Raw genomic sequence first — 18648 nt, 5'->3', positions numbered from 1 at the left:
AAGTCTCATTTTCATATCAAATATTTCATTTGTGTCGATAAACAACAAAATTCGCACTCACACTCTCCCTAGATACAGGCTATAAAGTCTCATATTCATATCAAATATTTAGATAATATCCATGAACAACAAAATTAGCATTTCAAATATTTAAATAATAACAATGAACAACAAAATTAGCATATATTAAATATTTAAATAACAAAGAACAAGAAAATTCGCATCCACGCTCAATGTCACACATACAGCCAAATCCCACCACAGAAGTCTTCTACATTTGAATAAACCACAGCACATTTAGCTTTCCATTCCAACTTGTTACAATCTCCGTGTGGAGAGTGAAAATCTGATAGCATTGATCCATTCTAACTACTTTATTAATCTACTAATCACAGCATTTAACTTTTTATCCACAATAATATAGCTAGTGGAAATCTGCTAGTATTGACCCATTTTAACAATCTCGTCAATCTCTCTAATATGGAGTGAAAATCTGATCGTATTGATACACTAACAATTTCATCAATCTCTCTACTACCGAGAGTGAAAATCAGATAGCATTGTCCCACTCTCACTATTTTATCAATCTACCTTATATGTGTAGTGAAATTCTGATTGCTTTCATCTAATCTAATTGCTTCGTCAACAAAAACAAAGCCTTTATTTCCAAGATCTTTCAGTATTGATTTTTGTCAACAGAACAAGTCTTTCCAACATCTTTTCAATTTTTAGCAATCTTGCTTACAAAGATATTTATAGATACATATTAAATCTAGATTTCGAAAACGAACACACATCCACAAATGCCAAATTTGAACGCAGTCTTCCATCTCAGGAAGACAGAGAACTTTCAAAAATGAGGCTCAAGGCAGACCCACTAAAGTTCAGATCTACCCCGCATATTCGATTTAAATTTCACTTCAGAAAAACAATATTTACTAATACTACATAAGGGAAAGAGCAGTCCCCTTATAAATCGTTCAGGCCGAGCAATTATAAAAGTAAATCATAAACTTAAACTTAATCAACTTCCTCAATTTTAGGACCTGGGCCTCCAGCGGTCGAAGGACCATCCTCGGAAGCGCCGCCAAAATCACCACCAGGCATTTCACCACCCGCCCCCTGGTACATTTTTGCAATGATGGGATTGCAAATGCTCTCAAGCTCCTTCATCTTGTCCTCAAACTCGTCGGCTTCAGCAAGCTGGTTGTTGTCAAGCCACTGAATGGCCTGCTCAATGGAATCTTCAATCTTTTTCTTATCTGATGCATCCAGTTTGGCTGCAATCTTGTCATCCTTTATAGTGTTTCTCATGTTGTACGCATAATTTTCTAACGAGTTTTTGGACTCAACCTTCTTCTTATGTTCCTCATCCTCCGATTTGTATTTCTCTGCATCCTGAACCATCTTCTCAATTTCCTCCTTACTCAACCTGCCTTTATCATTGGAGATAGTAATCTTGTTCTTCTGCCCGGTTGTCTTATCTTCAGCTGACACATTCAGAATACCATTGGCATCGATGTCGAAGCAAACGGTGATCTGAGGAACACCTCTGGGAGCAGGAGGGATTCCAGAGAGTTCAAACTTGCCCAAAAGATTGTTATCGCGGGTTCGAGTCCTTTCACCCTCGTATACCTGAATGAGGACACCGGGTTGATTGTCCGAGTATGTAGAGAAGACTTGTTCCTTCTTTGTAGGAATGGTGGTGTTCCTTGGAATGAGAACGGTCATAACACCTCCAGCAGTCTCCAAACCAAGAGAAAGAGGAGTGACATCAAGCAGCAACAAATCTTGCACCTTTTCATTACCTTCACCACTAAGAATTGCAGCTTGCACAGCAGCTCCGTACGCAACGGCCTCATCAGGATTAATACTTTTGCAAAGCTCCTTTCCGTTAAAGAAGTCCTGCAACAACTGCTGAACCTTCGGAATCCTAGTCGAACCCCCGACAAGCACAACATCATGAATTGTGCTCTTGTCCATCTTGGCATCCCTCAAGCATTTCTCAACAGGTTCCATGCACTTTCTGAAGAGATCCATGTTCAATTCCTCAAACCTGGCGCGGGTGATGGTTGAATAGAAGTCAATACCTTCAAATAGAGAATCAATCTCAATGGTCGTCTGAGCAGTGGAGGAAAGAGTTCTCTTCGCCCTCTCACACGAGGTTCTCAATCTTCTCAAAGCCCTCGCATTGCCTGAGATGTCCTTCTTATACTTTCTCTTGAATTCTTGAACAAAGTGATTAACCATCCTATTATCAAAATCTTCTCCACCCAAATGGGTGTCTCCAGCAGTAGCCTTAACTTCAAAAATACCTTCCTCGATTGTCAAAAGAGAAACATCAAAAGTACCGCCGCCTAAATCAAAAATCAACACATTTTTCTCTCCCACACTGGTAGCCTTTTTATCTAAGCCATAAGCAATGGCAGCAGCAGTGGGCTCATTAATGATTCTCATAACATTCATTCCAGATATGACACCTGCATCCTTCGTGGCCTGTCTCTGGGAATCATTGAAATAAGCCGGCACAGTGACAACAGCATTTTTTATTGTTGACCCTAGATAAGCTTCGGCAATTTCCTTCATCTTCATCAAAACCATTGATGAAATCTCTTCCGCAGAAAATTGCTTCTCCTCGCCCTTGTAGTTCACACTAATCATTGGCTTGTCGCCCGGTCCGGCATAGACCTTGAAGGGCCAGAGCTTTGTATCACTCTGAACAGTAGGGTCAGTAAAGCGCCTTCCAATCAACCTCTTGGCATCTACAATAACAATCAGAACATCATACATATCAAAGATGGAATGCGTAATCTATAAAATACCACCAAATTACAAAATCCCTTATGAATCCACGGGTAGGAAAGAAAAAAACAAACGAAAGATAAGAAAACCATCCGATTATAATAATATCATCGTAGAATAAAAACAAATAAAAGACGAGAAAACCAGCTGAGTATACTATCATCCTCCACGAAAATGCATCAGATTCATGCAATCAAATCCGCTAAATTATTTCACCGGAGTATTAATCTAAAGCCCAACTTCGGTAGGATAATAAAGCTACAATTACAATCACATCTAATCACCCACGGGCTTGCATAATAAAGCTACAATTACGATCACATCTAATCACCCACGGGCTTGCATAATAATGCTACAATTACAATCACATCTAATCACCCACGGGCTTGCACCAATTACTCTTGGTGGGAACAACACACATTGTGAATGAAAGAAATCCTACCACGTGTTAAAATGCTTGGTTTACAGATAAACGAACCACTAAAAAACACTCAGAAGACAAACCATTACACTCCAAGCCTCACAACCAACGCTTCCAAACTAGCACATTATCAAAGCTTTAAACACATACCCTTCCAAGCACTAGAAAACGCCATCAAACGATAAGAATCCCGGTAGAAGAACAAACAAGCATTCTCTTATAATTATAAATTTTACCAAAACTCTATAATGCTAGACCAATGATACCCGTTCTAACAGTAGAATGATATTCGAAATCATACTCAAAAACCATCACTGGCAACAAAAGAACACAGGACACCAGTCGTAAGAGTAAACACTCGTGGTTCGTATGAAGTCACAGTACTCAAAACGTCAATAGTAAAAAAAACTACATGCGCGACTGAAACGAAAGGCATCCCATCTGCAATATTAATTTAACCATAAATCCTAAGTAGCACAGATTACAACCAAATTCTAACTAGTACTGGCACAACAAAAGATCGAATAAAGTATATTCAAAACCCTAGAACCAGATCTAAAGTGCAATCCACAACATAAGACAAACATTCCACATGACACACCCACAGCCAGTTGCGGAAATCAATTCTGCAATTCTTAAACGATAAAGCTTGCAAATGACCATTGCACCAACAATTTCTATCAGAAAGCTTTCCAATAGACTGTCAAATCATACCAAATTTGAATCTATGCCTTTTTTAAGTAAACATCAGAAGGCAAAATTATACCAAGCATATTATAACCCTTTACATCAAAGACTACTGGTAAGCTTCCTACAAAACACAAAACTCTTGAAAAGCCTTTTGAGATAAAATTACTACTACTAACTTAACTTCCGACCAAAACGCTTCCAAGAGCAACATTTACAGCGTAACAACCCAATTTCCAACGGAACCTTTCTAAGTCGAGAAAGGGAAACTACTCAGAAAACCTTAAAGCCCCCTATAAACATAAGGGTACAAATAGACTTATAAATTGCCATTTTTTTTTAAATTTCAAGTATAATTACAACCAACCAGCAACCTAACGACTGATCACTCTTAGAACAAAACTTCAGTACGACCTCAAGCATTAAATTATAATGCCACGCAACCCAGGATAATTCCACAACTTTCAGAGCCAACTACATTTTACAAGGGCTTCTTAAGATACCAAAACTCACACGAAAGACATTGCAAATAGCATCAAAAAGTAACGGCATTTTCACTCATTTTAACATTCAATTGAACATAATTCAGTACAAACAAAAACACGGGATCCAGATATACTAACCGAACACAGTATTTGTAGGATTCATGGCCACCTGATTCTTGGCCGCATCTCCGATGAGGCGCTCAGTATCAGTAAAAGCGACATATGAAGGCGTAGTCCTGTTGCCCTGATCATTGGCTATGATCTCAACCCTATCATGCTGCCACACGCCCACGCAAGAATATGTAGTGCCCAGATCTATACCGATCGCTGGACCCTCACCTTTGCCCGCCATTTCAAATCGCTCGATAAATCCAAAAGAATCAACTCTAACCCAGAATATAAATTGCCTCGAAACCTACAAATATAAGCAGAGAATGAACTTCGACTCTCCGAGGCCCAGACCTGCTTGCAATGAAATCCGTCAATGCGCTAATTCAACAAGCATATAAAGCAATTGGATTACTTTTATATAAGAATTTCTGGACAATCTCACCAAACCCTAACCCTAATATCAGGCCCTTCGAGAACCTTCGTCCTCTGCTTTCTCTACCGTTCGATGTGGCCTTGATTTAACGGCTGTGATCACTTGCTTTTGATTGTACTTGTGGGCCGCTCATTAGTTCTTACGTTTTTTAATGTTTTTTAAGGAGCACGGAGAGCATTTTGGTTACACGTGGCTTCAAATGCCGGCTAAGTTAACCACCTGTTTGAATCATAGAAGTAAAAAGATAAATGTATCCGTTGTCATTTTAAAACTAGAGCTCTAGTGGGGAACTACACACCTCGATTTACCCGAAAAATGTTTACTATTCATTTATTTTCACTACTTTTTTAAACCTTCGTAAGGGAGACGTTACAGCCCAGCCACAGCCCCTCTTTAGTTAAGGTAATAATAAATAATACTATTAAGATAGATCGATGGATAGATAAGATTCTAACGTCTATAAGGTTGAGCATAGCCTATGGGACACTATTCCCATTACACTGACTTTGTTAAATCGGTTCACTTTTTGTGAAGGTTGATGATGAGTCTCTCACCCTTCTTAATGTTCTCCTTGTTGATTAAGTTGTACCATAAGTTGTCGGATATCTGTGAATTTGACTCTACTATCCTTGTATGCCTCACATTCCAAAATGAAGTGTTGTTCAATTTTCACCTTCCCAGAATTGCAAAATGAGCAAATTCTCTCTTCCGAGAGTTATTTTGGTCTCTTCCACCGGCTGGTCTCACATGCGGTGTTGAATTGGTTGATGTAATAAGTTTTTTTTTTTCCCTACCAAGCCTCTTTCCCCAATTTTTCTTATGGAATTTCTCCATAACAAATACTTTTATGTCTTTATTGTTGGCGGGACAAGTGTTGAAATGGATATCCTATTTGGTCATCCACTTATTGTTTTGTTGCATCCAAATCTTTTTACTTTTACACAAAATATCATCAAAGACCACTTTAGGCCATCTACTTCCCTCCATCTTTTCAATTTTCTTAAGATAGCTAATGACGTGGGTCATAGCATGAGCCTCAATAGATATAGCTCCCACTTCACAAAGCATGATATCATAAGGGACTATGCTTTTGATTTTAAACTTGCCCCTAATCAAGCACTTTTGGATCATCTCGATTTTCTCCATTGCAAAATTGAAATGTTGATGGTCCATATTTCACGACCATTAAGAACAACCAAGAGCACAAGAAGTCGGAAAAAAGTTTGATTGGTTTTTCAATCCCAAACCTCAACATCACGACACCTATTTTGCAAAGCATTAAGTGTCTTTCAACCTCTTGAAACCCTTTCCTTTCTACAACCATCACAACTTAGATTTTTGTTGAAGTCAATCCCAAGGTATTTATACTTCGCTACCTCCTCAAGAACGTTGCCCTCAAAATAGAATTTATGTTGATGTTTTTGGCTTTTAGAAAAGATTATCTAGATTGAGAGAATGCTCTCTTGTAGGGCCTAGCTAATTTTACTATTGTCATGAGAAAAAAAAAAAAAGTATGATCAAATAACATTTTTGAATATAGTATAATATATTTTGTTTAAACTATATTTAGAATTTTGTTAAATGATCATTGCTTTAAAAAATGAAAAAATTAAATTAAATTAAAGTCAATAGTTCTTTTATGTCATTTTATTTTTAGTTCATAAGCTTTAAGCTCAAAGATAAATTTTAGAAATCAAAAGCAATTGTAATAATTTTGCATTCTTCGAAAAACTAAAAATAATATATATTTAAATATCATTATTATAAAAAAGAATGTACATAAAAGGAAAATTTATATTTTAGTATTTTCCCTCTTTATAAGAATAAAATGTTGATAGGAACATTGTAATGATTACTAAGGAAAAGAGAAATAATTTTATTTTCTTTTGAAAAATAATTTCAGATTCACACTAAATCACTTTTATATCTATCGTGTATTTTATACATTTTGTTTTATTAATTTTTAAACATAAGTTGTTTCCATTTTATTTTATTTTGTAGAAATGAGAATGTAGTATGGATAAACAAGAGGAATAAGTATATTAAATACCTATTAGAAAACTACAAATTTGATAAGTATGTGTAGTCATTTCTTTTTTTATTTTAGTGCATTGCATAGTTTGTAATAGTTTTGGTAAACATTTTAATTTGATGGTTTTCTACAATTCTAAAGACTATTCATTTTGATTTGCTGAAATATTGGATGAATATGCAAGAAAAATGTTGGAGATGACTTTCATTTCTTTTAAGTCCATAAACAAAGATATATATTCATCTCTCCTTTCTTTCATTGCAATCTACAAACTCTTAGGAAAGAAATTAACCCTTGCATGTGAAGATCTATTGGAAGGAACATGTGATCTTAAATTATCCACTCTCAATCCACAAACCATGGTTGCATGCTTAAATTGTATGTCTTCTTTTTGTTTTAAGCTTTACACACATTGCATTTGTTTAAATGTTTTTAATTTGAGATTTTATAAAATCTTTTCCAATAAATTATACATGTTTTACCACCAAATCATTGTATTCAATGAAATAATAACTAACTATATCATATTGTTCATGCACCATGTTTGATGTCTTTAGATTTTGCATGCATGTTTCATGAAGATCTCATAGTTACAATATCTATAATCCATCAAACCTTCTATATCTTGACAACTACTTATGCTTTTATTCTTGTGTGTGTATGTGTGATTTGCTAACAAACCTTCATAGAATATTATTATGATCAATCAACTCAAAAAATATGATAAATGGCTAGATTGATCAAATTGAATTGAAATAACTATGAGCATTCTATGGTTTTCTAGTTCTAGATACTTAACTACAATTAGATCCTCAAGTGATGGCCTAGAAAATAAGAATTCAATATAATGTATTGATGTTATGATAAGTGATGCAAGTCATATGCTAAATGATCAAGAAAATGAAATTGAGATGCAACTCTTCCATTATGTTATGTTGAAATGGTCTGAAACAATGAAATGCTCAGAACAATTTTGAAATGAAAAAACCATAATGTACTTGCTCTAAGTGATAATAAATCTAAATTAACGATGATGGTGGTACTTGAATGCTAATGGATGAAAAAAATGATATTACAATGACTCTAAATGAAAATGGATATGAAATTATATAAAATGCATCATATTTATGATTCCTCAAGATGTAGGGCGTGAGTTAGATTAATCATGATCAAGATGTTAGTTGAGTTGTATTTATTGATGTGTCCAATTGGAAGGGACGAGATTTTCTCTTAAGATTAAATGGTCAAGATAGCAAAGCCTATTTGCGATCCATGAACACATAGTGTTGATCTCTCATTGATTGATTTTATTTTTGTCATGTAGTGGAAGGTGAGACAATTTGGGATTGAATTAATTCAAAATAATCAATTAATTAATCTTGTATAATTTATTGAATTTGTTGGATTTAATTAATTCACTTCTTCCATGAGTCAATAAGGAATACATGTGCCTTTGTAATGACCCCAAGAAAGAGGGGCATGTTGTCACAAGATGTACCACATCAGTGATGATTGATCAAGGCAATGTTGAAAATAAATCAAAAATGTAGCATAGAGATGTTGAATCGCATTAGTCACATCTCTTGGAAGGGAAATTAAAGGAATCATTTGGGCCTACGCTAATGAATGAGAACCCATTCATGAAAGGAGAGTTGATTGAGATTGAGGAAGAGTGTTGTGATATGTAGCCTAATCAGACTCAGAGGTTTATTCAATGTGGTTTTCTCCTCATATTATTTCTTTGAGGATTGGGGGCAGCGTCTCCAAGATGAGGTCAAGGAGCAATGCCCCTACGAGGTCATGGGGCAGCACCCCAGGTGCACTCCTTGTCATAGTACAGGGTGGGGTCAGGGGCAACCAAAAATGCCCTTATATTGTAAAAGACATTGGCTGCTATTTTTTCCTATTGGATGACTTATTCTAGCCCCTATTTTGTAAGTAGCAAAAGCTTGTATAAAAAGGCTTAGGGTTAGGGATTTCATGATGTAATGGTGATATTGTAGCTTCTTGCGGCAATATTGAGCTATAGCGGATTACAAATTGTAATCAGGTTGTAATCATTGGATAATAATAATATTAGACTTGTTGTTGGTGGACGTAGCCCAGGGATTGGGTGAACCACGTTAAATCTTGGTGTCTTGTGTTCTCTTTTATGTGATCTATTTTTTTTTTGGTATTGGTTATATTTGCATGTAACTGTTATATCTATTTGAGGTTAATCTAACAAGTGGTATCAGAGCTAGACGATCATTGTTTTTTTTTTCTAAGCCAGACTGTTATCATTTTTTTTAGTGGTCCTCTACAAGAAGGTTTCACAGTTGAGTGGGAGTTTCATGGTTGAGTGGGAGCAATGGCAAACAAGGGTAAGCTAAGGGTTGACAAGTTCAATGGGCAGAACTTTTAGTTATGGAAATGCAAATGGAGGACTATCTTTATCAAAAGAACTTATGGAAGTCGTTGGAAGGAAAAATTAAGAATCGGGGATCTATGACAAATGACGACTGAGATCTTTTAGATAGAAAGGCACTTGGAAGTATTTGATTATGCCTAGCACCATTGGTGGCATTTAATATTACAAAAGTGAAGATGACAGAAGAGTTGATGTAAACCCTAGCGAAACTATATGAAAAGCCCTCTGCTTCAAATAAGGTATTTCTCATGAAGCATTTATTTAATATGAAAATGGCAGAAGGTGGATCTATTACGGATCATTTAAATGAGTTTAATACTATTTCTAGTCAGTTATCTTCTATGGGTGTCAATTTTGATGAAGAAATTAGGGCTCTCTTGATTTTGTGCTCTTTGCCTAAAAGTTGGAATGGCTTTGTAATGGTTGTGAGTAATTTTGTTTGTAGATCTAATACCCTAAAATATGTTGATATGATCGATGTTGTTTTGAGTGAGGAAACTTGTAGGAAAACCTCAGGTGGATCTACATCAAGAAATGCTTTGAACGCACAAAGCAAAGGCGAAACAATTGAGAGAGGAAATAATTTCAAAAATCATGGGAAATCAAGAGGAAAATCAAAGGGAAGAGGTCTCAATCTAGAGGACCGAGAGATTGCTAGTACTGTGGGAAATCAAGGCATAAGAAGAAAGATTATTGGACTCAAAAGAACAATGAAGGAGATAAACCAAAAGAGAACAAGAAGGCAGATGTGGTAAGTAACAAATCCAAAGAGGATGCTTTGCTTCTTTCTTAAGTCTTGAGAAAGTATTGATGATTCATGGGCTTTAGATTTCAGTGCTTTATTTCATGTTATACCTCATAGAGGTTATTTTATTAATTATGTCCAAGGGGATTTTGGACGTTTATTTGGGGGATAATGAACTTGTCAGATTGTTGGAAAGGGAAAAGTTAAGATTAAGTTGTAGAATGAGAATCATTGGCCACTACATGAGGTAAGACATGTTCTAGGGTTGTGTAGGGATTTAATTTCAGCAGGGCAACTCGATGATGAGGGTTGTGTAGTTACTTTTAATGATAAAAATTGGAAGGTTTCAAAGGGTTTCCTTGTAGTAGCAAAAGGTGTGAAAGTAGGCACCTTATATCTTTGTATAGGTCATATTGTTCCTTCTACTTTGATTGTTTTAGAGAAAAATGAATGTTCAGGAACATTTGATGTAGTTGAGTAGAGAGAACAAATAGTTGTTGTAGATTCTGATACAGTGCTATGGCATAATAGACTTGGGCACATGAGTGAGAAAGGTATGAAAGTACTTCATTCAAAGCAAGTCTTACCAAGCTTGAAATGTGTCAATATGGATTTATTAAGAAAGTTGTATGGAAAACAAAAGAGAGTGAGTTTTGTGAAGACTGTGAAGGAAAAGAAAAGTGAGAAATTAGAGCTTGTACATATAGATGTATGGGGACCAACTCAGGTATCTTCCCTTGGTGGCTTTCATTATTATGTTACATTTATTGATAATGCAACTAGAAAAGTATGGGTTTATTTCCTTAGACAGAAATTTGATGTATTTCAAACTTTTAAGAAATGAAAATGCTTGGTTGAAAATGAGACTGGTAAGAAATTAAAATGTCTCAGATCTAATGGTGGTGGTGAGTATTGCATTCATGAATTTGAAGATTATTGCTCTGCTAATGGTATTCATAGATTGAAAATGATTCCAAGGACTCCATAGGCAAATGGAGTGGCTAAACGCATGAACATGACAATAATGGAGTGTGCAAGAAGTGTGAGGTTGCATGCAAGGTTGCCCTTAAACATGTGGGTGGAGGCTATCAATATCATTGTATATTTGATTAATAGAGGTCCTTCTACTCCTTTGAGTTGTGGTATTCTAGAGGAAGCATGGACTGGGAACAAGGTGAGTTATTATTTTCTTAGAATTTTTGGTTGTGAAGCGTTTGCTCATATAGATTCTGAAAATAGAAACAAGGTGGAATCTAAGTAAAAGAAATGTGTATTTGTTGGATATGGCATTGATAAATTTGGTTATAGGTTTTAAGATTTTGAAAATTGTAAGATGTCATATTCAATGAGAAAGTGTTGTACAAAGATTTGTTGCAACAACATGAGAAGAAAGAAAATAATTATGTAGTGTTGGATGGTACTCCAAAAGTTGATGTTCCAACAATTTCTCATGATGTTCAACAACCACAACAACAAATACCACACACCAATGAGTGTTAGATAGTCAACAAGGCTAAGTAGACCTCCAAAAAGATTTTCTTCTTCCTTGTATTTTATCTTACGTATTGATGCTAGTGAACCTGAATGTTATGATGAAGTTGTGCAAGTGGGTACAAAGATTCAGTGGGAGTATGCAATGAAAGAAGAAATGGACTCTTTGCTAAAAAATAAGACATGAGATTTATGCAAGTTGTTTACAGGTAAAAAGGCTTCACATAATAAGTGGGCTTATAGGTTGAAAGAAGAGAATGAAGGTAAGAAAAGATTTAAAGCCCAGTTAGTTGTAAAAGGATTTGCACAAAAAAAGGGCATTGATTTTGATGAGATATTTTCTCTTATTGTTAAAATGACTTATGTTTGCACTATTTTAAGTATTGTGGCTACTGAAGATTTTCATTTGGAGCAGGTTGATGTTAAAACAACCTTCCTTCATGGTGATTTGGATGAAGAGATATATATGGCTCAACCATAGGGATTTGAGGTCAACAATAAAGAGAACTTAGTGTGTAGATTTTATATGGCTTGAAGCAAGCACCTCGGCAATGGTATCTGAAATTTGATAGTTTATGCATGAGCATGGATATAGTAGGTGTCATTCAAATCATTGTGTTTATTTTAAGAGGTTGGATGATGACAGCTATATTATTTTATGTTTATATGTTGATGATATGCTTGTAGTTAGGTCTAACATGAATCATATTGAGGGGCTGAAACACTAGTTAGCACATGCATATTCTATGAAGGATTTGGGGGCAGCAAAATAAATCCTTGGTATGAAGATTTGCAGAGATAGGAAGAACAAGAAATTGACATTATCTCAAGCTGATTATATTGCAACGGTGTTGCAACATTTCTCTATGGAGAATGTTAAAGTTGTTAGCACACATTTACCTGGTCATTTGAAGTTGACTAAGGAGATGTCTCCCAAGACACAAGAAGAGGAGGATAAGACATCCAAGGTACCTTATGGTTCAGTTGTAGGAAGCTTGATGTATGTTAAGGTATGTACAAGGCCAGATATTGCACATGCAATGGGAGTTCTTAGCAGTTATATGAGTCATCCAGGAATTGAGCATTGGAATGTAGTTAAATGGATTCTTAGATATTTGAGAGGAATATCTAGTAAGTTTTTACACTTTGGGTGTTCTACTACTAATTTACACTGCTATGTTGACTCAGATTTGGTAGGGGATATTGATACCAGACAGAGTACTATAGGTTATGTATTTACTATTGGTGGGGCACTAGTGAGCTAGTTTTATTGATTATAGAAGGTTAATGCTTTATCCACTACAAAGGCAAAGTATGTTGCTGCTACAAAGGCAACTAGGGAGATGATATGGCTTTAGTTTTTCTTGGAAGAATTGGGACACCCTTAGAAGGATAATTATTTGTTTATAGACAGTTAGAGTACCATTCATCTTGCAAAGAATTCAACTCTGCATTCAAAGACAAAATGCATACAGTTGCGGTACCATTTCATTTGGTCGGTTTTGGATGATGGACAATTAAAACTGGAGAAGATACATACAAATGATGAGCAAATATGTTTACAAAGGTAGTGACAAGGGAGAAGCTAAACTCCTCTTCAGCTTTGGTTGGTTTTCTCAACTAAATAAAATAAAAGAACAACAAAGTCTAGGGTGGTTTGATATATTCCAGTGGAAGCTATAGGTTTAGCGGTGTTATGATCAGTCTCCAAGTGGGATGTTATTGTTGTGGAGTCTGATTAGTCTCCAAATGGGAGATTGTGATATGGAGCCTAATCAGACTCAGAGGTTTATTTGGCATGGTTTTATCCCTATATTATTTCTATGGGATAGACGGGGTCAAGGGGCAGGGCCCCTATAGGGTCCTAGGGCAGTGCCCGAGGTGCACTCCTTGACGTAGTATAGGGTGGGGTCGAGGGGCAATGCCCCCATGGAGGTTTTCGAGGGTAGCACCCCTGAAGCTAAAAATGCCCTTATATTGTAAAAGGCGTCAGCTGCTATCTTTTCCTATTGGATGACTTATTCTAGCCCTAATTTTGTAAGTAGTAGAAGCTTGTTTAAAAAGGCTTAGGGTTAGGGATTTCATGATGTAATGGTGATATTGTAGCTTCTTGTGGTGGTGTTGAGTTGTAAGGGATTATGGATTGTAATCAGGTTATAATCACTGGATAATAATAAGATTGGACTTGATGTTGGTGGGCATAGCCTAGGGATTGGGTGAACCATGTTAAATCTTGGTATCTTGTATTCTCTTTTATGTGATCTATTTTTGTCTGGTATTGATTATATTTGCTTGTAAATGTTATTTCTATCTGAGATTAATCCTAACAAAGAGATCACTCTAAAACATGAGGTGATAATGAGGAAGGAGGTATGATGTAAGTTCTAATTTTCTACTTTATGATAACAATATAAAATATTAAGCATAATTGTAAAATAGAAACTATGTCACATAAAGGGAAGAATGTCAAAGGAGTCCCCCATGTTGTCACTCAATATGTGGGTGTCAAATATGAGAAATGCCTAGTGGAATTGATCTACAAATATTTTATTTTTGCATATCAAACTATGAAATATATGGATAAGGCACAAGATATGTGTATTGGGTGATTGCAAAGAGCTGGAAAGAAAAATATGTTGGCAACCCAAACAAAATAGCACTTGTAAAATCTTACAGAATGATACAATCAAGTAGATCAAGCAAAAAGGTGAAGGGAGTCACACATTATATCTCTTTTTCTTCCAAGGTAAGAAGGAATGGCAACACAAAAAGTAAAGGGATAGTCTCTTGAAGTAAGAAAGCAAGAAGAGTGTGCAAATTTGGGTGGACAAGTGGAAATGTATAATCTAGAATTCTTTGTTTGTACATGTAACTTTCTCTATGAGGATTTGGTGTCACCTCTTTTGGAGATCTATTGAGAGGCTCATGCCATAGACTTAGATAGCATTATGGAGCATACACTTTGCGGATCAACCACTAGTATTGTGCCATTATAAGTAGATGAAGATATGGGTATTGTAGATTTAGTTTTGGTCTTTGTTGATTCATAGGGTGCTTGAAGAGCTTTCTTGAGATGAATCTCATTGCACTAATGACTCTTTGTTAAAGTATGATGTGCTAGTGACTCTTTAGCAAAGTACAATATTTCTCTATTTCAAAAACTTGTGATGCATACCATAAATACACTTGCCTTTATTAGGAACAATTAGCAGTATTATTATAACACCTACCATCATATACGTATCATCCTAAAATTGATGCACTTGCCTTTTAAGACCTTTTAGCACCCTTTCCATAATTCCTTTCTTGGACCATGGATGAACTTGTGCTCAATGTCACTTTTTTCCTCTCACCTTCAATTTTATTTCTTCATCATCTCTCTCCTTCTAACATGGTCTTCTATGTGTCGCTTTGCTACCCTTTTGACCACATCAGTCTATTATATTCTAGTTTCACCTACACCTCATTCTAGACCTTTATGAGGCCACCTTATCTTGTCCTCTTGGACCAGATTGACTTGGTCTGGACTAGGTTGACCAACTAGACCTAGTCCCCAGTAGTTGCAGGGTTCGAGGCCTGAAAGTCCTCGAGTTTGTCAACTAATTGATTTTACTCCCTTGGCAACCTAGTTTGTCCCCCCCCTCCCCCTAAAACTAGTGCAAAAGGAAGCTTAAGGGCTTCATTTTCATATCTCATCTCATCTGATCAAGCACTCAAGGCAAAGAGTTCAAGCATTCAAGCAAATCTTCTTCACACATTCAAAAATTCTTTGTGGGCATTTCCTCTTCGAGATCTAGCATTTTGTTGGCCATCAAGGGAGGATATCTACATTAAATCAGTAATTATCTTCTTCATTGATGCACATTTACATCCATGGCTCCATGATGTGGTTATGGTAGATCCATTGAAATTATGGAGATATCCTATATCATTTGTATTGAATTCAAGATCTACAACATACATAATAAAAAATCCTTATTGACAAGAGTTTTTACAAGCAAGTTGAATATTTACATTTATCTAGTTTCCTTTACATTTTGATTTATCATTTATGGTAAATTACTTAACATCTCCCTCAAAAACCCTTCTTTTATGTGTTTATTTGCAGGGTATAAATTGGAGCTTACAAATTTGAAACCTACTCCTCATGAGCTTCCTAGAGAAGCTCATTACATAATTGTCAAACTACATCAACTAGTTTGTAAGATGTCCTTGTAATGCCCTACTCAAGAATCAAAGAGAAATAAATCTAACATGTTACAAAGTTTATTGAGCTTTTTTTAAATAGCATCAAATAATAATGTAGAAGCAATATACACATACACATAAATTATAAATATACAATACAAACATAGATTTTATTCCTCTAGGGTTGTTTCACGTTGAGTCATGTTTTACGAAGTTTTATTAATTAGTTTAAGTCTCAAGTACAATTTTCCTAATCATAAAGAAGTAACATATACATCATCTCATAAGAAAACACATAATACAACTAATACAATGAAATACATCTACTGAACAACATCCACTACACATGTCAAAGGGTATGCAAGAATGGGTACAAGTACATCAAAATATCAGATACATGATAACATACATTCATCCATTGAGTAGAATTCTCCAAGATAGAAATGACAAGATAAAGGCATAATTGCATCAACAAATATCCAACACCCATCAAATCTAAGGGGGGGCCAAATGTAAGAAGTCACTACCTCTTGACCGTGTGGTTACCTAGTTAGGTTCCCGCTCCCATTGTGTAGGAAAGATAATGAACAATCTGCATATGGATAATCAAACCATAAAATAATCCTAGGAAAGGAATCATGATAGCCAAATGTATCTCAAGGTTACAAAAGCTACTAAAGAAGAAATGATAATCAAAATTGAAGGATACTCAATCTGATATCAACACCACATACCAAGTCAACATACAGATACCAAGTACAGAATGAACACAAAATTAAAAGATATTGTCAATGAAAGAGCACCAAACTAGTCATACCTCTCACTAGGTATCATATCATTCCCATCCTTAGCCTAAGAAAATTCTTAAGGCATGGATGTGGTAGAAAAATCAAACTTGTCTTTTTAGTGTTTCTCAAGGAAAGGGCTAGGCAAGATATTTTAATTACTATGTTATCACTTGTTACACAACTTATAATAGGTTACCCTGGTACTGACCACTTTGGGTCCCAGACTCTTATTGCAAGTCACTCCCAAAGATATGTACCTATACAACCTCCCCTTTAAGAAGATAAACCATGGTTGTGTCCCATACCACAACACCCATAATGATCGAACTCGATTTCTTAACAGGTAACCCAAAAAATAAGTTGGTTTTTCTCAACCCAAGTAAACATGAATGCACCACAAGTAAATCTCATAAATGCAACTTGCAATATGAATCACAAGACACATCATGTCATACAATCATATAAATATAATAAAAGAAATCAGAAAGGCCTCTGGTGTACATCCTAGTTGGCCAGCTAACATCTTGTAGGAAAACTCCACACAAAAGTACATAATAAGACTTCAAATAAAACACCAAAAAAATATAGGTTTCCTGAAACACATGGTTAAAATCATTTATTTTCCAAGAGTCCAATTTGACCATAAGAATGTATTTTACATATCATGTTATACATGTTTTCAAAATTAAATAATGTCTCTAAGTCTAAATATATAAAATCCACAAACTGACAACCATAAGATGCACACCAAGTATGTCATCACATTGAATCAATATATTTAAATATGAAGATCTCATTTGAATTATAACAATATTCAAATTTAATCATTTTAATTACAAAATTTACAATATAAAGTATATTTAAATTCAGTATAAATTAAATTAAACAACCATATTTTGAATAAATAATTAAACTAATTTATGTTTATATATATATATATATATATAGGTAAAAGGCCAAAAGGCTCATTTCTAAAAGTGAATTAAATTTCCTTCTCAATTAGACACAAAGATGTGAAGTCATCCTTTGTTTAACCTTTACATAATTCTCTTTAATAATTTAATCATTTATCACCAGTTTTAATTTTCACATTTGTTATTATATTTTTTAGATATTCTTGTAAACGAACCTGCTAATTAAACTAAGCTAAGATCAAGTAGTTAGAAATGAAAGACATATATTCTAAAATATCAAAAGTTAATTAGTGTTTCCTATGTTAACTATGTTAAGATTATCCTATAATACCTTTACATTTGTACCTTCCTACTTTTAAGAACATTTTAAGCAATAAGTCCTTTCATTTATATTGAATCACATATTTCTTCTAGAAAATGAATATCTAATATAAATATTTTCTACAAAAGTTTCCGCTTTGGCATTTTATTAATTCTTTAATAAATGACTTTAATCGCATTAGCTTCAAAGTAGTTTGCTAAAGTTTAGATCGTTGTTCCTTTATAATGGAAATTTTATACCTATAATGCACCATAGAATAAAGTTAACTAGAGTAAGTATCTAATATTTTCCTAGTTGACTTATATGAATAGGATCTCTTCACCATCTTCTCCCCTATTTGTGAGGTTGTTTGCTTCTTGTTAGAAATAGGGATTACTAAGAGGGGTGGGGGGTGGGGGTGAATCGGTAATCTACAAACTATAGTCACCAACTAGATATTATTTCTTACTTTAAACCATACATAACAAAGTAATAAAGTAATGCTGAACAGTAAGAGTAACGATGCATAAAGATAACTCATAGCACCATATTTTGTTAACTAGGAAAACCCTAGCCAAGGGAAAACCCCAGTGGGGATGATACCCACTAGATATTATACTAATACATAAGTTCCTTGTTAGAGGATGGACCCTATTAGGATTCAATGAGAAAAATTGGTATAAAGAGTCCCTGTTAAGAGACTTTCAATCCCTATTAGGAGTTGTGTCAACCCTGTTAGGAGTTGTAGTGCAGTAGATGCAAGATGAGCCCACTCCCCAAACATGCACTTCCAATTACAAGAAGAGCTCACTTCCCAAAAAAGTAAGGCTTATGAAATAT

General features: G+C 35.0%; 1 protein-coding gene across 1 annotated transcript; it reads right to left on the bottom strand.

Annotated features, from left to right (window-relative positions):
- Positions 1 to 659: 659 nt before the first annotated feature.
- Positions 660 to 4894, bottom strand: LOC149543914 (heat shock cognate 70 kDa protein 2). Its single transcript, XM_089798561.1, has 2 exons — positions 4534 to 4894; positions 660 to 2762 (listed from the first exon to the last, which is right to left on the bottom strand). The coding sequence occupies exons 1-2, from the start codon at positions 4745 to 4747 to the stop codon at positions 1021 to 1023; spliced, it is 1956 nt and encodes a 651-aa protein (XP_089654687.1). The 5' UTR covers positions 4748 to 4894; the 3' UTR covers positions 660 to 1020.
- Between the last annotated feature and the right edge of the window lie 13754 nt (positions 4895 to 18648).

Source organism: Cupressus sempervirens, chromosome 8, assembly GCF_028749045.1.
Source record: "Cupressus sempervirens isolate cs-2001-9-10 chromosome 8, ASM2874904v1, whole genome shotgun sequence".
Lineage (NCBI taxonomy): Eukaryota > Viridiplantae > Streptophyta > Pinopsida > Cupressales > Cupressaceae > Cupressus > Cupressus sempervirens.
The sequence above is the reverse complement of the archived record's forward strand: the minus strand, read 5'-3'. Positions and strand labels throughout refer to the sequence as shown.